Source organism: the organism of the source record quoted next, unplaced genomic scaffold (assembly GCF_019419815.1).
Source record: "Pyrus x bretschneideri cultivar Hongxiangsu unplaced genomic scaffold, Pyrus_bretschneideri_v1 Contig95, whole genome shotgun sequence".
In the NCBI taxonomy this organism is placed as follows: Eukaryota; Viridiplantae; Streptophyta; class Magnoliopsida; order Rosales; family Rosaceae; genus Pyrus; species Pyrus x bretschneideri.
The window spans coordinates 1,139,070-1,162,936 of NW_025999837.1; the positions used below are offsets into that span (position 1 = coordinate 1,139,070).

A 23,867-nucleotide genomic window follows, 5' to 3' on the forward strand; every position below is an offset into this window, starting at 1 on the left:
AACAAGAGATCTAAGAATTGAAAGAGAACCAAAAGAAATTTGAGGAACTCCTACACAAAATAATGGAAGGGCAGCAACCACCTCCATAAGTAGTCATTTTGTTTTGCTGGAACATGTGAACTTTTTGTGAAAACAATGTGAACTTTCATAGTTGTTAACATTAAGCTTAACTGATTTTGTAGACTACAAATTATCACTGTAAGCTATTTTGGTTTTGGACTAATATGAATTAACTTTAAGTACCTTTGATCATTAATTCTTGGCACTAAATTCCAATTATAGGGAGAAACCAACTTCTCGCAGTAGGTTACTTATGAGAATAATTATCTTCAACTTACACCGTGAAATTGAGTGTCTCCTAGATACTTATCAACGAGGAAATTCATTCTCGCAATATATGATTTGCAGTGAGAAATAATATGTTCATCACTAAAAGCTCCCCTACAAATTCCTCGCCAGAAGATATTTAGAGTGAGGAATTTGATTATTTTTGCAAAGAATTTTATCCTCGCACAAGTTACGGAATGTCAATATTTAGGTTTTCAAAAGGTTTTGACGACCACATTCCAACCATTCTAGCGAAGAATTTGTTACTGCTCTAACTCAACTATGAGAAGAAGTTCCACTCTCGTTGTATCATTTCTATGAGGAAACAATTCCTCACTGTACACATTTCCCAATGGGCCTAATACGAGAAACAAGCAAGGAATTTTTTTTCCTTGCTAAAAACCTTCAGCAACAAGACAGCAACTTTCAACGAGGACAAAAATTCTCACCAAACAGCTATTTTGTTGTAGTGAACCATGCCAAAAGCATGAAATGAAACAACATAAAAGAGATAAATCCTTGTCAAAACACAAAAAAAATAAAATAAAATAAAATAGCAAATGTTGATTTTTTTTTTTCTTCAATAAACACTAACGAAGTTAGAGAAAAGCCAAATTCCTGTTGATCAAGAAGCTTGGATTTTGGTAACAAACTCAATCACAATTCCCCTAAACCCAAAACTCAACGCACACTAAATGTGATCACCCGAGTGATAACCCCCAACAAACATTGCAAAACTACAAACCATCCCCAAAGAAATAATGCTTACCATTTAGCTTTCTACACAAACACACAAAGAAGAAGACTAATTTGTCCTCTCATAAAACAAATTAACTTCGTCCACAAACACACAAAGAAGAACACAAATTTGTTCTTTTTCAAAACAAATTTAATGGAGCCACAAAAAAATATAAAAGGATCTCACTTTTTGACCACTTTGATAAAAAAAAATAAAAAATCACACATTGATACAGATATTAATACAATTTTTTTTTTAAAAATACCAAGGCACAAATTGATTTATGTTCTTTGATTAGTATTCAAAGCAAAACCAGTAACAAGGAGACAACATAAAAGTAAATGGATGCAGCTACAGAGCAAGGACAAACAGACCCATGCAAAGAAAAGAACTTTGTAAAAAACAAATAGACAAACATTTGCACAAAGAGCCACACAGCATCGTATATTTTAAAACAAACAAAATCGAGTCGCACACGCAATTGGTTTCCTCATCCATCAATCAAAACTAAACCAAAAGGCTAAAAAAATTACAAATCATGTAAACACACAAATAATGGCACTTTATTGTCATCTTTATGTTCACACGATTTGTACTATTTTTCCATTGATGATTTTGATTTCATCACTGGACAAGGAAGTACACAAAAACCAGAAACCATAGTAAGCACATTAATTTGCCAAAAACAAAACCAGCATATTCATCAAATAACCGCATTAAATTCCCAATAAGCGCAATCAACACATTCATCAAATAAGAATACAACATTATAAAAATCAAATTACAATAATTAAGCAAGGACAACAACTACAAGCCAAACAAAGACCAAATAGAAATTTAAAAGGCATGAAATATTTAAAGGGCAAGATATCTAATCACTACGAAAGTACAAGACCAACAAGACGCAACCGCAAGTGAAAAACAACAAAGCACGTAAATTGCAAAGAGAAAACCTACACAGAAAATCCAGTTATTAAAATTATGCATGCGGCTACAAAAAAACCTTGAAGGTAGAACAAAGACACTTTCATGACAACTCATGAAGAACTGAAAATAACTTAATGCAATCACCAGTGAACAAAACATCCATGAAGCCACTCAAAAGAGCAATAACCAATTATCTAATGAAGGACAAGTAAATAAAAAACGACAATCCAAGCAAATGAACAACCATCAGAGGCGAAAAACAATATACTCTCCCAAAAGAATCGCCCAAAACATAAGTATGCATGAAAAGACGCAGGCTTACCCTCACAATAACAAACAATATGACAGATAGAAAATAGTTCAACAGAAAACAAAGATTCTCATATGACAGTGGATTAAACACTGAAAACACATGAACACAATCGACACCAAACAAATAAATTAATGAAGCCATACAAAACCTTAACAATAATTAGGAAATCATGCACAAATGAATAAAAAAGCAAGAATATAACCAAAATAGCAACCATGAGAAGCAACAATAGTGTCCCAAAGAAAACCTCCAAAAATAAGCACAGATGAAAAAAATGCAGGATCACAACCAAAATAACAAACAACACGACCATGAACAAAAATGAGCAAAGGCGCGTACAGTGTAATCTCCGCAGAGGAACTGCAAAAACGAAAGAGCAGCACGGAAGCTAGAAAAACAGAAAATAAAAGCAAGGCAGCAATTAAAAGAACAAAGCAGAGTTCATAAGATGAAGAGAAAAGCACAGAAATTGTTGCAAAGAGGACCTCCAGCTGAAATAAAAATTCCAAGACTAGCCCTAACCCCCTCCTTGCCCTACCCTCTTTCTCCAGCCCTTGTCGACAAAACTACACACACTTGTCGGCACCCCTACCCCTTTTTCGATCATCTTACCCTCCGCTCTCTCCTCCTCTGTCTAACATGTCCACACGCAGCCTTTGCTTTCTGTTGGTGCAATGATTTCATCTCGCCCCCTAACCACCTCACTCTTCCCTCTTTCCTCCTCCCCCTAGCATCCCTACAGGAAGCCCTTAGTTTCTATTGCTGCAACCAACTCACCTCCTCCCCATCGATACAAAACAATCACAGCCCCTCCTTTGCATCACTACAGCCACCTCACCTCTTCCCTATCGATCCAATGCGATTGCAGCCTCTTATTTCGAAATGGAAATTTGGCAAACGATCATTTGGTGACAACTATAACAGGGGCCACCGAGGCAACACAAAAAGCCCAGACACGACCTAAAGCCACAAAGCTTGGTCTTTAAACCATTGACACAACCTTAAATAAACTGAAACCATCCCAAACACTGTCCATTTGTACTGTGTAATTTCATCCCTTACTCTAGACTAAAGTATTTTGTTTTTTTTTGTTTTTTTTTTTAAATATAGATTTCTTAATTTTTTTTATACAATGATATTCTACTCTAAGGCCTTATTTGGCATGTCGAACTGTATTGACTGTTTCAATAAGATAGACTAATTTGTGCATCGAACAATGTTGTGTTGGAATAAAAGACGGATTAATTTATATTGTGTTTAATACTATACTGGATGAGAGGCATTTGAACTGCTATTATTATTACTATTTTATAAATATTAATGCTTACAGTATGCCAAGGAGGTATAGGGGGGAGTGAGACAACCCAATGGGCCGGACATCTAACTCTACACAAATATAATACGTTATCATAATCCTTACAAATCAAATTAAAAACCTCTACTTACAAGTAAAAACAATACCATTAAACGGTAATACTAATTGGTACCCATATACTTTTTATTAAATCCTTTAAAATCTTAATGCCCTTAAGATTTTAAAACTCCAATAAACTCCAACATTGAATACACTCTGTTAAACATTAAGTCTTTATTAATGAGAAATGACATTGGTATTCCTAAATTCTCATCGTGCGCTCTAAATTTTCTATATTTAGAAAGAAAAAAAATATACTTGTGAGAAGTATATCCAATGTATAATTACATATTTTAAATGTTAATAACAGTTTCATTAAGAGCAGCTCCAGCATGGGAGTTTGCTCAGGGGACAGGCCAGGAAAAATGGCCTAAGAGCCCGACCTACACACTCCAGCGTGGGGAGCCCGATGGACAATGGAGGCCCGAGCACCAGGACTGTGAGGAATTGCCAGCCCGCGAGCCCGAAGTGGATCTAACGCAGGGCTGACGTCATCCAGGCGTCAACCTAATTTTTTTTTTTTCTGTCAGGCGTGTGCACCTCACCCGCGTGTGGGGGCGCGTCACTCGACACAGTTTCAGCGCTTGGGGCCCGCGGCGCAGTTTCAAAAAGTTACCATTGGGAAGCCACGTGGCTTCCCATGGTTCGTTGGATCTCAACGGCTATATAATGTGGACCGTTTGATTTGCAACGGTAAAAAAAAATAAAAAAATCTTATTTAATATCAACCGTTGGATCTGAGATCAACAGTTGATATTATTCTCCTTTATAAATAAATAAAAAAATTTTAAAATTCAGAAATGTTACCGTTGTGCCACGTGGCAAAATCTTGAGTGTTGGAATACAATTTTTTTTAAATCCAACGGCAGAGATTAATTAGTTGAATAAAAAAAATTTAAAAATTGTAAAAAAATGAATAAAAATCCGAAAAAAAATTTGAAAAATTAAAAAAAAAAATTGTTTTTACTTTTCTATAAATTCCTTCTCATTATCATCTACCTTACACTACAATTTCATATTTTCTCAATTACTCTCAACCACATTCCTATCTTTCTCTCAAAGTTTTAATCCAATTTTTTTTTCAACAAAATGACTACTAATGTAGGTAGGAATTGGACACTTCTTGAAGATGTTGCGTTGTGTACTAGCTAGGTTGAAGTTACTCATAGTTCGCTTACGGGTAATGAGATGCAATTGCGAGAAATGTGGAGTCTTATTCATACCAAATATCTTGGTTTGGTGCCAAAACCAAAACCAAAAATAAATCATTCAACTGGTGGGAATGTTGGAATATTGTCAAAGATTGTCCTAAATTCAAAGTTGTGCATGTCAGTCCAAAAATTTTCATGAACAACACCCTTCTACACTCTACACCTGATCATGCCTCGCATGTTCATGAAGATGAAGCAAAAGAAGTGCCCGAAACACCCCCCTGAACAAGCATCGAGATCGACCCGTTATCTAATTAGGCCTCAAGGTAAGACGGCTTCAAAGAGAAAAAGGAGTGCTTCGAAGAATGATTATGCAAAGTATATGGAAGAACTTGCTCGCCAAGGTGAATTGATTTTGGCGCAAGAAATGGCGAAATTGAGGCTGATAATGCTAGAGAGGAGGCAAATGTTGTAGCTGTTGAGAGAGCATTTCAAGCTAATGAGAAAGAAAGAAAGCTACTTAGGCAAGAAGGGGAACAGGTTAAAGAAGAAATAATGGCTCAACGAGATCGTGACATTATGAACATGCCTTTAGAAGGGAAGTCTCCAAATTCTAAATATTTTTGGAAGTAGGAGAAAGCGGAAGTGGTGCGAAGGAAGCGTGCAAGAGAAGTGAGAGCAAGAGGAAATGGTCCTAGCATGACAAGTGAAGATCATCCTAGCACCACAAATTGGTTAAGTGATGATGAAACTTTTTGTAATCGGAGCCCATAATTTTCCAATCACTTTGAGTTGTAATTTCTTATTTGTTGAATAGAGTACTTTATTTAAACTAAGAGTATATTTATTTAATTTGGTAATTTATTTATACCAAGAGAAAAGACATTTAAACACACCAAATAAAATTACATAAACATACCAAATAATAAAAAAACTCACTTAATGAACTAAAAAAAAACACACCAAATAAAATTAAATAAACACAGCAAATAAAATTAAATAAACACACAAAAAAAAAAAACAAACACACTAAATGAACTTAAGTATCTTGAGCTTGTTTCAATTCCCACTAGTGCTTTATCAAATCAATTTGCCGAGCATTGTGCATATATGGCCTTTGAAGTGCAGTATATCGTTGAATGATCAATTCATTGTAACGTCCATCCCTTTTGATAGGAGCATATTTATGCGACTTTGTTATCTTATTTCTTTGCATTTACTTAGTTAATTTCCATTTATTATAGTGATTTAGTTTATTTTTGTATTATTGTAGGTTCAATTAGTGAAGATGACAATAAATGGCTAAAAGGAGCAATTTGGAGCAGTTTTGGATCTGGAATGGATAGCATGCAAGGAGAACAAGTAGGATGGACATTTTTTAGGTTTAAAAGGTGTTTAACATGTGTTAAACATGTGCTTAAGATATGGAGAAATCAGAATTGAAGCTTGGAAGACAAGGAAAGGCATTATCTTATCCAATCTTATCCAATCTTATCCAGTCTTATCTTATCTTATCCCATATTATCCAAACATTATCCTATTTAATCCAACATTATCTAAACTTATCTCTAGCTGCAAAAGGAGTCCTTATCCTATTCTAAATCCTTCCCATCTGAATTTAGGAGTCCTAATCCATCTAAACACATCAATCATTTTACTCCTTAGTTTCAGCCGCACCCTTGCCCTATAAATTGTATTGTGCCGCAGCATTCAAGGTTGTGCCGCATGTTTTAGGATCATTCAAAGAAGAAATCAAGTGTGCTATGACCTGCAATTAGGAAAATGAAAGCTTGTGTCGTGCACAGATACACCCAAGTCTCGTGTCGCAAATTGCAATCAAGCCTTGGAGATTTCCAGAGTTCTTTCTATCCTTTCTTAGTTTCAATGTTTATTTTATATTGCTTTTCAAATACAATGAACATGAGCAGCTAAGTTTCGTTTTAGCTAGAGGTGAATTCGAAGCCATGGACATGTTTTATATAAATTGATTTCCTCCAGTTATTGTTTCGTAAAGCATGAATGCGATTTACTTATCTATTTTATAGAGAACTTATTCTTGTATGTTTATTAAGGAGGCCTACTTAGTATGCATGCAGGGATTTGATGCTAGAGTATAAGGGAATTTCACCTAATCGTTATGAACTTATATTCACAAGTAGTAAAAGTCACTAGTCATGATTGCGTTAAGTAAATTCTTGGCAGGAGTATCATGTTTTTCATAGTTATGAATGCCTTGTCAATGCTTATGATTTTCATAGAACTTAATGATCTTTAATATGTATCTCTATCATGTTGTTCATATATGGAACTTGATAAGAATAATTTGATTGCGTCGCTGAGTCCAATTCAATGAAATTAGGAAAATCTGAGAGTTAATTAGTGTTGTTCACGATAATTTGGGGCATTGTCATTCATGGTTTATAGGAATAATAACTGGAAATCGATTTGTATGCATATGGTTTATGTGTGGAGAAGAATCCTCTAACTAGCCTTTCACCCAATTTTCATTCACAATTTACTTTGTTTGATGCAATTTACTTTTGTTTCTTAAAATTCATCCAAAAATCCCCATATCATTGTTTTAGTGTTTGTTAGTCAGTTTTTAGGGTTTTTGTGTCAAAATTGTGTTGATTAGCATCCCTTCTGGATAGAACGATTCCTATTTGCTCATACTACAATTACATTAAAAGGGTTTAGTTTGTATGTTGGTTTCTACCACATCATCTTTCTAGTGGCTCATGCTGCACGGGTTTTTCGGTGGCGTCATGAACATAATATGTACGTGTTTTAGAATTGATCATCGTGTTTGGCTCATATTTATCAACTGCATCATAATCGTACTCATCTTCCACAATCATGTTGTGAAGAATGATGCACGTCATCATGATGGATCGAAGCGACTTTACATCAAACAATCTGGCAGCACCCCTAACGATCACCTAGCGAGCTTAGAGGATACCAAAACAACGCTCCACATCTTTCCTGCACCCCTCTTAACAGCTTGCAAAGTGTTTATCCTTTGCACTTCGCGAATGTGACACTGTTTTGACAAATGTTGACCACCTTGGGTAAATGCCGTCTGCTAGGAAGTATGGCCCGTCGTACGTACATCCGTTGACACAGTACGTGACTTTTTGTGCCTTTCCTTGCAGGACATCGTTGAACACTAGGGATTGGGTAAGGACGTTAAGGTCATTTTGAGCTCCCAGAACCTTGAAAATGCCAAAGCCATGTATCAAAATATGCCACCGCCTCCAAAATGATACTTTTTGCTTATTTGTTGTCCCCATAAGCGCCTTGCCATGCACTTAGACAATTTTTCCACGTCTAGTGCATACAATTGATGCTTTCAATCATCCCAAGAAAACCTCGCATCTCGCCCTTCTTCAGAAGCCTTTACAAGTCCATGTCAGTAGGTTTCCTGAGGTACTCTGCGGTGTAGATAGATTCAATTGCTCCGCAAAACCTCATCCAGGAGTCAAGAATGGTTGATTTCCCCATCCTCGTTATCTCATCCACTTGGTCTGCAGATACTCCATATGCAAGCATCCGCAAGGCAGCAGTAATTTTTTGCTGAGGAATGAGACCCATAACAACAAAAACATCATTCTTTTGCACAAAGTAAGAATCATCGTCCAAGAGTTCCGTACCTCGTCATTGCCTGCTTCTATCAAGGTTTTCGGAATGGCTGGGCCTGCAAATCTGACCTACAGCTTGGATGACTTGACAGGAATGTGAGGCTCTGCCCATTCTTGCTTCGTCATCTCTCCTTCTACGCTCCTCATCCTCTTCCCTCTCATTTTGGGCCACCTGAATATTGAACATTCATTTTGATTGGTTAAACAATTCTTCCTCTTACTGATCAATTTCCCACACACATCCTTGAAGAAGAAGACTGTAAGATCCCACATCGCCCAGGGGTAAGGATCCTGTAAGCCTTATATGTATATTAGCATCTATACCTAGCACGAGGCTTTTTGAGAGCTCACTGGCTTCGAGTTCCATAGGAACTCCGAAGTTAAGCAAGTTCGTGAAAGCAATCCCAGGATGGGTAACCCACTGAGAAGTTCTCATGTGAGTTCTTAGAAACAAAACCGTAAGGGCGTGGTCGAGGCCTAAAGCGGACAATATCGTGCTACGGTGGAGTCGAACCCGGGATGTGGTGGGGGTCCAGGCCGGGATGTGACAAAGACATTGTAAAAATGAAGCAGAAACTATGAATACTGATAGAGATTTTGGTGAAGAAGGAAGCAGAAACTATGAATAATGATAGAGATTTTGGTGAAGAATGAAGCAGAAATTATGAATAATGATAGAGATCTTGAGAAAATTGGTGTGAGATTTGTGAGGATGGATGGTGGATTATATGGAGGATTCAGAAAGGATTAGGTTGTAGATAATGCCACGTGGCATGCTGTCATTCGTTAAAAATATGATGGAAATCTATCCTCAAAGATTGTAAACAGATTATGATACGTGGCGCGATATGATTGGTTAATAATCGTATCAGAAATCCATCATCAATAATTGTATTTTCAGATAATGATACGTGGCGTAATGAGTACGATTAAAAATCTTATCAGAAATCTATCACCAATAATTATCTTTTCGGATTTTATGACATGTGAAGCAACGAAAACGATTAAAAATCTTATCTAAAATTACAAATAAAATCATTTTGTATTATCTTATAATTTTTCGGATAATGACACGTAACGCAACGAGAACGATTAAAAATCTTATCTGAAATTAAAAATAAAATTATTTTGTATTATTTTATAAATTAAAAAATAATAATATTTTATTACCTATTACTAGGATTATTGAAATGCAATAGTGGAAATGTAAAAGGAAATTATTGTTTATTAAAAGTAATTACTGTTCATTTAGTAGATGGCATAATGTATTGGCTGGGGTTCAACGTTGGACTGCTCTAAGGTAAAGAGATCGTCGATCACGCCAAGGAAGTAGAAAAACTTGATTTGATGGCTGCTTGATATTTTATGCTAAAGCAAGTACAGATACATTTGCCAAGACATTTAAATCATTACTAAATTGTGCGCAAATTGGAAAATTCAGCAGGTGGGTGTGTCCTGTTTTGACTAATGATAGAGATCATGAGAAAATTGGTGTAAGATTTGACTAATGATAGAGATCTTGAGAAAATTGGTGTGAGAAAATTAGTGTGTCCTGTTTTGACTAATGATAGAGATTTTGGTGAAGAATGAAGTATAAATTATGAATAATGATAGAGATCTTGAGAAAATTGGTGTGAGATTTGTGAGGATGGATGGTGGATTATATGGAGGATTCAGAAAGGATTAGGTTGTAGATAATGCCACGTGACATGTTGTCATTCGTTAAAAATATGATGGAAATCTATCCTCAAAGATTGTAAACAGATTATGATACGTGGCGCGACGCGATTGATTAATAATCGTATCAGAAATCCATCACCAATAATTGTATTTTCGGATAATGACACGTGGCGTAATGAGTACGATTAAAAATCTTATCGAAAATCTATCACCAATAATTATCTTTTCGGATTTTATGACACGTCAAACAACAGAAACGATTAAAAATCTTATCTGAAATTACAAATAAAATTATTTTGTATTATCTTATAATTTTTCGGATAATGACACGTAACGCAACGAGAACGATTAAAAATCTTATCCGAAATTACAAATAAAATTATTTTGTATTATTTTATAAATTAAAAAAATAATAATATTTTATTGCCTATTACTAAGACTATTGAAATGCAATGGTGGAGATGTAAAATGAAATTATTGTTTATTAAGGATAGTTACTGTTCACTAAGTAGATGACATAATGTATTGGCTGGGGTTCGCACGTTGGACTGCTCTAAGGTAAAGGGATCGTCGATCACGCCAAGGAAGTAGAAAAACTTGATTTGATGGCTGCTTGATATTTTATGCTAAAGCAAGTACAGATACATTTGCCAAGACATTTAAATCATTACTAAATTGTGCGCAAATTGGAAAATTCAGCAGGTGGGTGTGTCCTGTTTTGACTGTACAACCTGGTCAGCAAAACAAGGCAGCCATCAATTTTCTATGCTCAGCTACTTAGCACAGCAGACTTCTTTCCTCTTATATTTGGTTTTTTTTTCTTCACCTTCTCTTCTGCTTTCAATCATGGAGTTCTGCATGCAACTCTCTCTGGTTTTAGTTCTTTCTGTGTTTGTTGTTCCAGCAGCTGTGCTGTCAGATTCCTCTCTGAGCTCAAATGGGGTCTCAGAAATCCCAAAGAAGCTGCTCAATCGTGCCCAGAGACCCCAGGTGTTTGATTGGATGGTGGGAATCAGGAGGAAAATACATGAAAACCCAGAACTGGGTTATGAGGAATTTGAGACCAGTGAGCTGATCAGAGCAGAATTGGATAAAATGGGTATTAAATATAAGCACCCAATTGGGGTTACTGGTGTTGTAGGCTTCATTGGCACCCGAAAACCGCCTTTCGTCGCAATCAGAGCTGATATGGATGCTCTGGCTATGCAGGTTTGGCTATGCAAATTCTGTAGGTAGGTAGAGTTTTTGTTGTAGATGTACGAATTAGTTTGTAATTTGATAGATGGGATTTGGTATTTATAGGAAATGGTGGAGTGGGAGCACAAGAGTAAAAATGCAGGGAAAATGCATGCTTGCGGGCACGATGCTCATGTTGCAATGCTTCTTGGTGCTGCAAAGATCCTTAAAGACCATGAGAAAGATTTGCAGGTTTGTTTCTTTGATCTTACTTTTCATTCATATTATTGTTGTTTACTAGTTACTACTGCACTCCTTTCTGTAATTGGTAACAAATGAACAGGTTTTTGATGTCTGTGGTGTATGATCTGAGTATGGCATATATGAGAATTCGTTTGCGGGACTAGTCAAATCGTTTGTCCCCACATTTCCGTTTTCATGTTTGGTTTCGTAGCTGGAAAGCATAATGTGGCTTTTATGATTCTCATCAGATTGTAACCTTTTTGTGTTGTTGTTTCAACATCAACAGGGAACAGTTGTTCTTGTATTTCAACCAGCGGAGGAAGGAGGAGCAGGGGCTAAGAAAATGATAGCTGGTGGAGCGTTAGAGAATGTTAGTGCTATTTTTGGGTTGCATGTTGCTAACCACATACCTGTTGCTGAAGTGGCCTCCAGACCTGGTCCTTTTTTTGCTGGGAGTGGCTTCTTTGAAGCGACAATAAGTGGAAAAGGCGGTCATGCAGCCCTTCCTCACCATGCTGTTGACCCGATACTGGCAGCTTCTAATGTGATTGTCAGCTTGCAACATCTTGTTTCGCGTGAAGCTGATCCACTCGACTCGCAGGTAAAACCCCTCATTTTTTTTCTTTCCGAAGTTGTGACCTTTTTGGCGCATGCTTTGAGCCCATTTAGAATAATGCACTCAAATCTTATTACAATCGGTAGATTCCTTGTTTGGTTTTTGTACTTGGGTTATTTACACTTCTCTTCTCACTGAAAATCTACGCTCACCAATTTGAAATGTAAAGGGCATCCCTTGCTGCTCGTTGCTTGCTTGTGTTAAACAATGATAGTTTATTGGGGAGTTTTAGATCCATTCCTTTATCAAATGACTACAGCACTACTAAGTGCAGTGGCGTTCTGCATTTTCGTTGTCTAATATGGTGGCTGCCTGATGGTTACCTACAACTGCATTGCTTTCCAGCATTTGGTTGTCTAGAAATAAAGTAGCTTGAAGTAGATTGAAATCACAGAGTTGCCAGAAATGAGATTAATTAGAGAGAAAATTTTCATTTTTATTTTCAGAGACGAGAGGCTATGATAGGTGACATTAATATTTAATTCCTTTCTGATGAGGCAAGCGTATTATCATAAGTTATCGAACTTCTCTGGAAGAAAATTGAAGGACCATATACACTAATTTCATCTGAATATAACAAATACACAAATGAAATATCAACTCTGATCTTATCAATGACTCAGATTACTGTCAATTTTCAAGTATTTTGTTTACCATTTTCTTATTTATGCTCCACCATTCCTATCCTTTGAAGAGTTTAGGATAACTTACTACTTATGTTAGAACTTAGTGCATTTGCAGAAAATTTTGGCTGGCTTAATTCATGTTTAGTAAAGTTGTTTTTTAAGTCCTCTCGTCAACTAAGTTGAAAGCATATATTTTCAGGTAGTCACCGTTGGAAAGTTTCAAGGAGGTGATGCATTCAATGTTATTCCAGATTCTGTCAAAATAGGTGGTACTTTCCGTGCATTTACAATGAAAAGCCTAATGCAACTCAAGCAGCGGATTAAGCAGGTAAAACGGTTAAATTGCTCATATAATATGGATGTTATGAAAAAAATATAAGTTAAAAGGCTGATGTGCTTAATTTTTATATATTGATAATCTTTCGAGAGCAATTTAGTTCATCGCTGCCATTTGAGCATTCTGTTTGAACTTACTTTGGCAACAAAAGGCTGATGTGCTTCTTTTACCAGGTTATAACAGGACAAGCATCTGTACATAGGTGCATCGCAACTGTCAATTTCTTTGAAGATGAGAAACCTATTTCCCCCCCAACCATAAACCATAACGACTTACATGAACACTTCCGAAATGTAGCTGGAGATATGCTTGGCTTCCAAAAGGTCAAAGACCATGAACCGTTGATGGGATCCGAGGATTTTGCATATTACCAAGAGGCAATACCTGGATACTTTTTCTTGCTTGGAATGGCAGATGACGCACTTGGACCCCTGCCTACACCTCATTCACCACACTTCCGAATCAATGAAGATGCACTTCCTTTTGGTGCTGCGCTCCATGCTGCTTTCGCTGTTAGGTATTTGCTCGAGTTTCCACAGGAAGTTCCTTCGCCAGCGCAAGAACACCACGATGAATTATAACAAGCTCATTGATTAATTTGTTGGTTCGAACGTTACCTAGTCTTCATATTCACCGGAGGATTCCATATTGCAGCAACTGTGCATTGTATGATTCGTTCCTTGGAAAAATATACATTCATGTATCAACATTAGGTTATGATCAATGTTGTAATTTTCGGATAACATTTGCCAAATAGGTTAGGTGATGTTTAGTTATACAAGCATTCTTGGTAGTATGATCCACGGTGTCTTATGCAGCACAAAAATTAAGCCGGAATCGCATCAGAAGATTTTCGAAAGCAAGTGTACGAAATCTTTAGAGGGGAAAAATAGATCATTATTGTACCAGCCGTTTATGTAAGATCCTAATTTTAAGCCCTATTTCTATATACATGCAATATGCTTTAACATTGAAGTCAAAAACCCTATTGAATTTGGGTACAAAGTGATCAGTCTCAGCAGATGAGTCCGGGGTTAACTCAAAACTACGATCACGTGCTCCGATCAGCACTTCTCCGGACAGGCAATAGAAGCCGATGATATGTCAAAACCCAAATACTTTCGATGCTAATTCTAAAAGGGGTCCCAGAGCGCTCGGGGCAAACTTTCGTGCAAAAAGGAAACAGAGTGAGGTTGGCTGGTTGTTGTAAAGACATGTATCACTTCCGGTCTTCTTGAAAAACTCTTCTGTAATATCTGCTTTGCCGAATGTAGCCGGATGAGCACCGCCTCTCGACCAGTCTACATAGGTAAGGGTCCTGTTTGCCAAAAGCTGCGGGGTCTCGATGCTTAGCATTGTCTGGAAGTAGTGCTCATCCACATAACATGCTGGTCTGCAAAAGTCCTTGAACTTAGGGTAGTAACTTGTGTCTCCAACAATCCTAACTGCAAGTTTCCGATTAATCTCAAACCACTGAGACCCCTTACGCCAATCAGAGAGATTGACCAAAGGAGCCATGCGTCCGTCATAACGTCCTCTCCCATAGGGCCCGATTTCATCAAATGAACCCATGAAGCTGTACCTGGATCTTGATAGGTAGTGATAGACAATGCTCAAGTTGTAGAGAGGAATACATGACTCAGAAAGGAGGATAAACCATTCATTTGAGATGTCAAGCAACGCATTAGCTAGGAGTCTCCTCTCAGCATCGCACATACTCATCTCTCCCCACTCGGCAACCTGAATCATAGAATACAAATGGTCACAGGTCTAAATGCATGAGAACAAGTTCCGAAAATTATGCTTAAGCCACAGAGAAATAGGGATTTCCAAGTAATAAAAGAATTATTCCATTGAACATTCTACATAATCGCGTTTTTCAGTTTCAGTTTCAGACAGAAAGAACGAAGTGCCCGAATCTTGTCAAAGAACTGGCTGACAAGACAGTTTTTAACAACTAACCAAGTTCAAAAACAATGTTCCAACGCTATCAATAAAAAGTGCTAAACAAAGGCAAGAGCAGTGACAGAGAACTGTTCTTTTTTATGTATGAAGGTATAACCAACGGGGGAGACAATTTAGAACCACAACATGTTCCCTATTGATCAATGCACGTGTTATTCAAAGTAGATACTCGCGTTTCGGTACTTAAGCATGGATCAAGGTGGAAGCAAAATGGACGCTGTGCAAGGATGGTCACGGAATGCTCCTAACCAACACCATAGCACGGCAAGAATTGGCAGACGATTTGTGTGAGGATTTTTAGTTGATCATGGTTGGGAAAGTTAATAGCTTACGGATTTAAAACAACATAAGACTAGCAATAAAGATTGCAAAATCATATAGTACAATGGGAAGGTCCAATCCAACATGGGTCGGAAGAGTTCATCTTTCAATACCTTTTAGATGACAAATTCAAATTGACTATTTTTCGACATACAATACAAATTCAAAAGTACGAACCCACAAGAAGAACGCCAAATGAATGAAACAAATTCAATCAAAGCAAATTCATATAAGAAATCTAGCAATAATTATTAGGGTACCTGGCTTGGGATTTGTCTCTTGTAAAACACTGATGTAGATGAGAAATTGGCATTATAAGATGGCAACGAATGAACATAGATCGAATACATCCCCTCGTGTCCTCTAAAAAACCGCTCCCAAAGAGGCTCCATTGGCAATGGTCCCTTTGTCAAGAACATGAAGGCAATTTTTGGAACTCTCTTAAACGGATACTCCTTTATTTGAGTAGTATGTGAAGCAAGCCACAGCAACTCGGTGTCATTCATGGCGTGCAACAGATTAGATGGAGGTCTAATCCGACTTTCTAAACTACTCGGCTCTTCGAAGCAAGGCCTAATGGTGGAAGGTGCTGTTGGAGCCACATGTTGAACACCAAAATACCTAATTGTGTGCATACTCAAAATCGAAACCCCAATACCCAAAAGTACAAACATGACAAGATATTGAACAAGTCGCAACGGCAGGGCCCTGGCATGGCTGGACTTAAATGTACTTGTAGGATCCTTGCTTTCCTCCAGTGCCACCCCCCTTGATTGCATCTTGATTCAAATCTTAATCAAATCGAACTGCCACAAACACAACAAAATTCAAATCATGAGTTATGTAGTTTTCGGAATTTCGGATTGAAAAAAAACACTTTTTTGGATTCAAATCATCACACAAGGACACCCCAAATTTTGAAAAAAAAAAAATCACTTTCCAATGTGAAGCGTGAAGAAAGTTTGGATTTTGGGTTATGGGGTTTCAAATTCGTGGAACAATGGACGCCTATAACGTAACCAAATCCAACAAAGATCGAGATCACATCGCAAAGTCAGGAACAAAAGTACTACTTTCCAAATGGGATATCTCCAAACAACGTAACTTTAATCAACAAAAGGAAAGTTTTGGGATCAAAATTCAAATCACAAAAGCTTGTATTCCCATTTTCCTGGCAAATATGAAAAAACATGTAACATGTTTAGAGAGAGAGAGAGAGGAGAGGGAGAGAGAGAGAATCAAATACCATGTGCGTTGCAAGAAGGAGAACAATATGTGGATGAATCAATGTCGGACACGTTTGAGGAAGCGAAGCAGATCGGTTCACACTTTCCTCACTTCAATTGTTTCTCTCGAGTTTGGGCCGGCTTTCATTCATTTAACGAAGGAATGAAATTTAAAGAGAGAGAGAGAGAGAGAGAGAGAGAGAGAGAGAGAGAGAGAGAGAGAGGTTTAAGGGGCTTTCATTGTTCCTCTGTTTTTGTTTTTGGTTTGTCTTCGTGAGGTGTTATGAAAAGTAAAACTGAAGAAGCATTCAAGAGAGAGAGAGAGAGAGAGAGAGAGAGTGGTAGAAACCCGGAGGAGGGAGGGAGGGTGTGTGTTGGGGATTTTGTTTGTTTGGTTTGATCCTTCGAGCTGGTGCAGAGGTAAATGGAAAATGGAAAAGGAAAGGGAAGGGGAAAGCAAAATTATTTCAATTGCTTCCACTTTCTATGTTTTTACCTTTCAACATTTATTTCACTCGTGATACATTTTATTGAATGGTCTAAAAAATTAACAGAAATATTTTGCATGTAGGAGTCTAATAGTTTTTTTTAATTATTATATTTTATATGTCTGTATCATTGAGTGGAACGTAACTTTATAGTTGCACTCTTTTACATTATTCCATTGTTTTTCTTTATTTTATTTTATTTACATTTTTTTTGCTTTCAGTAAAAACCTTGGGGATTTTTAACAAATTTAAGCACAAACCTTTATGAGATAATATAGTTTGTTTGGTAATTAGTAAATATGGTATGTGGCCCCTACATGTTCACCAACTTTATTGGGGTAATGTTAATGTTTTGATTCATATATTTTTGGAGTTTTTCTTTCTTATAATCTATCCTAATTTTTGGCTTAATTCTTTTTTTAATGATCTAGATGCCGTTAGATTTATAATCGAGCACACAATCATACAAGAATAAAACTAATAACGGTGAAGAATTACAAGTTGCTAACATACACATCTTAATTAGGGAGACATTTAAGACAAGGGTCGATATTCACATCTTAGCAACATGCACATCTTAGTTAGGCAAACAATTTGACTTAACATGTATAACATAGGGCACCTATTTGGAAAATAAATTGACATGTATATCCTAATTAAATTTGACAATTTAACATAGGACCTAGAGTCGAGGTGTAAATCTTTTAAACGCTTGAGCGGTTAGGGCAATTATTAGTCAACTTTAACCTAAAACTAAGAATACAACAAAAGGTATACAACATTAAACCGAAGGAGGACATTGAACTCGAAACATCGTGTATAAAAATAAATGTTGTTAATTAACCGAGCTACAAACCCTCACATGTATTAACTTCAACAGAGATGGCGTTTCCGCTTTGCAGGTGTAAGCAAGGCATTGGCAACAAAATCATAGCATAATGTTTGGTTCTCTATTTTCTCAATCTTTACGAAACGGCCGTCGGAACAACGTGATAGCAATTGGCCGGCCTCCAACTCCAACCTCAACCTTTCGCTTTCATTTTTTGTTGTATGTCCCCCCGTCTTCCCTCTGTTATTAAAACGTATTGACTACCATCGGAATGGATGTTTGTTATCAAAGTCAAAATTCATCAAATATTCCAAAATATTGCTTTGTAATGTCATATACAACAAGGGGTGTGCGGATTACACACATTTTTTTTTACTTTTCACACTCTTGTTAATTTCTATTCTTTAATTTTCTTTAATTTATTCGATCCGACGGTCGCAAATTAAAAGGATGTGTGAAAAGTAGAAAAATGTGTTCGGATAGCATATCCCATACAATAATTGTTGAATACTAAGGGCCCGTTAGATGGGCATTGGATTGGCAGGAACTTGACTACGATATGTTGTCTACTTAACCACCTTCAGGCTTCAGCTCCCATCCACAAGACTGTTACTTACAATGGAATCAAACCCTTATCAACATCCAAACCTGTCTCGCACTGCTACGATGGAGTTCGATCCTACTCACCTCCGCTATAGAATCTCATCAAAATCAATCAATGTTTGAATCATTGTGCAGAGACGAGACCCAGCAGTCATGTCCGAATCATCCTGCAAAGTGTTTGTCACTCACTGCCACACTATCAAACATACAATCATACAATTGGAACACTCAACTCCACAGGGTCTCTGATTATCATGTTCAAGGAAAATTTATGCTTCTGTTTTCATCCAGAGTATCATTACGGATTTCACCAACTCTGTTCCTTGTATATACTCATCGGTTCAATCCCATCTCTACCCTCCAGTCATGTAATGCAAAACCCCACCAACTCTTACAGATTTCAAACTAATGTAAGCGCTCGATAATGCACAGAACATGCTACCACCTGCTTCGTAACCACATTCAAACTTCAAAAGTGAAGTCCTTTACCTTTCATTCAAGAGCATTCCCCTGTTTACATACAACATCAGGAACTGAGTTCTACTCCACATATAGGGTCTCTCACAAAGCTCAATTTTGGAAGGCTGCCGGTTTGGTGCGACCCTAGCTCTTGTACCACCAAGGAGAACCTAATATGAGGAGATGGGTTCCCCTACGAGAAAAGGGTGAAACGGGGATGCCACTGCCTACCTCATAACCACATTCAAACTTCAAATTGAAGTCATTTTTACCTCTTATTAATTACAACAGCTAGAGCTTCGTTGTACACTCGTGGTCTCTTCCAAGTTCAATTTGGAAGGCCTATGCTTTGGTGTGACTCTAGCTCTTCTGAGAAGGATTGAAACGCTGATGCTGTCTTTTTCTATGGTTTAAACTTTAAAGGAGAATGGTTTGAAAGGCTTGTGGGTTTACGGGAGGAGAAGACTACCGAAATCTAAACACATTATCACTTAACTTAAGATTTCTAAACAAAGAAACAACTCCTTAATCTCTTAACTCTCTCGGAAACGAGAATAACAGTAATTTCCAGTAGGATCATACAACGGTAGCACCAGAGATACCAAAACCAATTCTAACGACAGAATAACGAGACATGAGCAAATCATAACTTAAAATAAAGACCAGTACCAGACAATCATGTGGTCAAAAGTAAAACATATCAATAAGCATTCCCGAATCCGGACATCATATACTGCGCTCCTAAAGGGTACAAATTAAACATAACCATAATCTAAACCATTAGTTTGGCTACAAAATGTCATAATCCATACTTCAAAAGAAAATAATGCCTCATAAGAAACCAGTAAAAGTCCTCAAACAGAAACCTTACTTCTCGGAAGAGTTCGGCCCCCTCTTCTTCCCAAACCCGACAACTGCAAATCGAACAAAAATCACAATCAGTACCACCCAAATTACCAACATTGGCCTCCCCAAGTCACATGCTTAAAACAAACATTTTTACCCATAGCTACAGCACAACAATGTCAGGATTAAAAACCAATGTCAAATTTCAACACCCAGAGACTTCAATCGAACTAATTTATCAAATCCAAAGAAATCCAAATCCCAAAAAATCATGAAATAATTAACGTGTGCAAGTGAGACTGATGAGCTTACCCGCCGTGACGAATCTCCTGTTGTACTGCAGCCTCTTGTGCGCGCGGCCTCTGGGTTTTTTCTTCTTGTCTTGCTTGGCCACCTTCGGAGTCTGACCTCTAACCTTCCCGGCACGTGCGAGCGAACCGTGAACCTTGCCTGCAGACCAACTCACCCAGCGTCACAGACCAATCACAAATCGCGAAAATCCATACAAAAAAGGGAAAAAGTAAGATCAGGATCTCATACCCATGGCTGACCGTTGATGCTGATGCTGATGCTACTGCTGCTGCTGCTCTGTGTGTTAAGAGCGCTTCTCTTTGCGAGTTAGGGTTTCGGCAGAGGAGGAGACGTGGCACCATTTATGGTTAAGGTCGTTCTGTAGCGTGACCGACGTTTCTGAACGACGTCGTATGGTTGAGCAAACTCCATAGTTTATTTATTCATTATTACCTAGATTATCTCCAATAGTTAGGCTAAAAGTCAAATTTTTTAGCTCAAAAACAGTTTTTCTGCTCTAACTGTTCTGGACTAAAATTTTAATCCAAAATTATTAAAGAATGAACTAAGGCTATTTTTTTTTAAATTAAATTTAAAAAAAATTAATATGTAGACTACTGTAAATTAATTTTATGAACATTTTAATCTAAAAATATTTAAATTCCGATAAATATTGAAAAATCACTAAATTTTCCACAAAGCAAGCCTTCAACTTTCACCAATCTTTCAACCCTGTGGTAACTTTCAATTCACCAACCATTCAACACCAAATTTTCTACATTAAAGTGTGGAATAATAAGTACAATAATTATTGAAAGCATCTAGATTAATAGAAACAATAATTAATAAGACATAAATTTAATAAAGTACATAAACCACATAAGTATTTATAGAGTTTTTGGGTGAATTTTGAGTTAAATAATTTTTTTTAATTATTTCAGCCGTTGGATCAACGGTCCTTAAACCCCAGCCATTGGATGTCAATTATAGTCGTTGGGATGATGATGTTGGTCGACAACCAGCTGACTATGGGGCCCACCCCTGTCTGGAAAGCATTGCAGGCCTAGTGCGCGGGGCACGCACGAGTGTGGGCGAGGCCAAGAATGGCCCAAGTTCCAACGAGTCCACTCGCAGGGGGGAATTTGGGGAGGAGGGGGGTAGGGTATTTGGCCCAACTTTGGCATTTGGCTTAGATTGGAGTGGGTTTTTTTTTGTGGTGGGGGGGGGGGGGGGGAATAGGGGGGAATTTGGCTTTTAACCCCATTGTTGGAGATGGTCCTAGAGGTCTAATTTAAGTTTAATTATTCATTTTCCCTAAAACAAAAGCACCATATCACTTCAACTGAAAAATCGTCACTAAATCTGATTTGTGCCTCCCATTCAGGGTGTTTTCAATTAGATCACAACTGTTTGATATGGGAAAGTTCTTGTGAGCTCTTATTAAGTAAAATAAGTTATGACGTTTAAATACTCAAAATTACTTTTACCCCTTTGGTATCACGTCAATGGAGACTACAAAGATTGACCAATGTGAGAAATGAATATTATTTCTTGAGGAGTAAGTTACGAGTGTTTATCAATGCTTGAACATATATTTTTAGGATAAAGGTAAATGATTACCAAAACAACAAACTTAAACATAGAGAGGCTTAATTACAACATTAAGCTCAAAACATAGAGATGGACCCTGAAACCAATCCCAAACAAATCCCAACAACAATATTTGGAGCCTAAAACAACAACTTCTATGGTTGCGGCTGGACTTTTTCAACACCAAAGAAGAGGTAGAAGTCTCGACAGAAGATTTGTAAAGGATGGTTTTGTCACATTCTACCCGAGCCATCAATAAGCATCATCCTCAAGTGAACAAAGAGGGGGACAACTCATGACCCACAAACTAAGGCCATCTCCAACCGAAAGGTCCAGAGGGCTAGAGGGCCGAAAATAGCCCGAAAACCATCTCCAACCGAGGGCTAGGCCAGATGGCTCATGGAATCTAAGAGGGCACCTTGGAATCTGAAAGGGTTGGAGGGCTGGTTGCCAGAAAACTAATTAATCTTGTCGGTTATAACCAACAGGAATTCTTAAAAAGAATTTTGAATCCAACGGCTAGCTGGCGCCAGTAACCGTTGGATTCAAAATTATCATTATTTTTTTTCGTTTTTTTTTGTTTTTTTAGGTTTTTTGGGGCTCTCTCTTTTTTTTTTTTAAATTCTATTTTTTCCCTATAAATACCTAAACCATTCCTCACAAAAATTTCACCATTCCTACACCATTTCAATTCTCATATTTTCCTTCCTCTTTCAAAAATCTATCCTTCAATTTTTTTTAATAATTTTGAAATGGCCTCGTTTGCATGAAAGGTAGGGCTTAGACCTGAAAAGAAGATAAAGCTCTTTGCAAGGCTTATAGATGAGTGTCGGAAGATAATGTGAGGGGGAATTGTTAAACAAATGACGGTGTTTGGACTCGTGTGTCCAAAAAATACTTAGAGTTCTATGAAGGCACCACTCCAGTGAATATTCGAAACCACGAAACTTGTTCCTCAAGATGGAAGAAACATCTTCAGCCAAATTTGAACAAATGGCATCAAGTATTGTTAGCAGCTGCAAGTAGACATGAAAGCGGGCCTAATTACTACGACGAAGTAAGTGTTTTCACAATTTATTTTAAATATTTAATTATATTACATTTAATTTCATAAATTAATTTACTTTAATTTTTTTCCAGGTACGCCAAGCGGAGGAATTGTATATGGACAATAGCTCGAAACCCTTTCAGTTTCACAGTTGTTGGGAAATTTGTAAAGGGTGAGTGTTATTTGAAGATCCACCACAGAGAGCTTCTACGCCGGTGCTTGGAACTGCATCCTTGGTTGTAGATATGGATGACGATGGATCTCCAACCATTCAACAAACAAGGGTAGAAAATCCGTCTTTGGGTGAAGGTTCCATACCCAGGGTTATGGGACGAAACAAGGTGCGAAGGTTGAAGGAAAAGGGCAAGGCAAATGATGATTACGCCGCTCAACATGAAGTGGCGGTCTCATTGCGATTATTGGTGGAGCAAAATATCCTTGAGGTGGAAGAAAGGAAGTGTAGGCATGAAGAATGGGCCAAACAAATACAAGAAGAGATGGATGATAAGAATATGAAAAGGAACATTTCGAATTACACTCCAATAAGTGAGACCTATTTTGATAGGAAAAAAAAAAGAAATTATGGGCCGACGGCAGTTGTTTACCTCTAACTATACTCCTACGATGGCGGATGATGAAGATGATGTTGATTATGAATATTAAATTTAAGTTGTTGTAGTTTTTAAATTTAAGTTAATGTTGTTTTCGATTTTAATTTGTAGTTTTTAAATTTAATTTGTTGTTTTTAAATTTTGGTTGTAGTTTTTAAATATAAGTTGTAGTTTTTAAATTTACGTTGTTTTTAAATTTAAGTTGTTGTAGTTTTTAAATTTAAATAATAAATTATGTTTGGTCCTATGACTCTCAGTTGAAAACGGTTTTTTATGACAGGGCTAAAACGAGCCCTCTAGCCCTTTGACCCTCGGTTGGAGACAGATGCAAATATGAACCCGTATTGTTCATTAAAATATTAATATTTTTGAGGATCATAACTAAAACAAAACCTCTGGCCAG

General features: G+C 37.2%; 3 protein-coding genes across 3 annotated transcripts; 1 reads left to right on the forward strand and 2 right to left on the reverse strand.

Annotated features, from left to right (window-relative positions):
* Positions 1-11,035: 11,035 nt before the first annotated feature.
* On the forward strand, positions 11,036-13,930 carry LOC103930518 (IAA-amino acid hydrolase ILR1-like 4). The gene is made up of 5 exons (XM_009339861.3): positions 11,036-11,398; positions 11,492-11,617; positions 11,895-12,209; positions 13,050-13,178; positions 13,361-13,930. The coding sequence occupies exons 1-5, from the start codon at positions 11,036-11,038 to the stop codon at positions 13,766-13,768; spliced, it is 1,341 nt and encodes a 446-aa protein (XP_009338136.2). The 3' UTR covers positions 13,769-13,930.
* Positions 13,931-14,062: 132 nt separating this feature from the next.
* On the reverse strand, positions 14,063-16,978 carry LOC103930517 (glycosyltransferase BC10). Its single transcript, XM_009339860.3, has 3 exons — positions 16,720-16,978; positions 15,734-16,279; positions 14,063-14,927 (listed from the first exon to the last, which is right to left on the reverse strand). The coding sequence occupies exons 2-3, from the start codon at positions 16,250-16,252 to the stop codon at positions 14,292-14,294; spliced, it is 1,155 nt and encodes a 384-aa protein (XP_009338135.2). The 5' UTR covers positions 16,253-16,279; positions 16,720-16,978; the 3' UTR covers positions 14,063-14,291.
* A 2,781-nt stretch (positions 16,979-19,759) lies between these two features.
* LOC103930519 (40S ribosomal protein S30) lies at positions 19,760-20,626 on the reverse strand. The gene is made up of 3 exons (XM_009339863.3): positions 20,465-20,626; positions 20,237-20,374; positions 19,760-19,992 (listed from the first exon to the last, which is right to left on the reverse strand). Exons 1-3 carry the CDS (start codon positions 20,466-20,468, stop codon positions 19,946-19,948), a joined length of 189 nt encoding a protein of 62 aa, XP_009338138.1. The 5' UTR covers positions 20,469-20,626; the 3' UTR covers positions 19,760-19,945.
* Between the last annotated feature and the right edge of the window lie 3,241 nt (positions 20,627-23,867).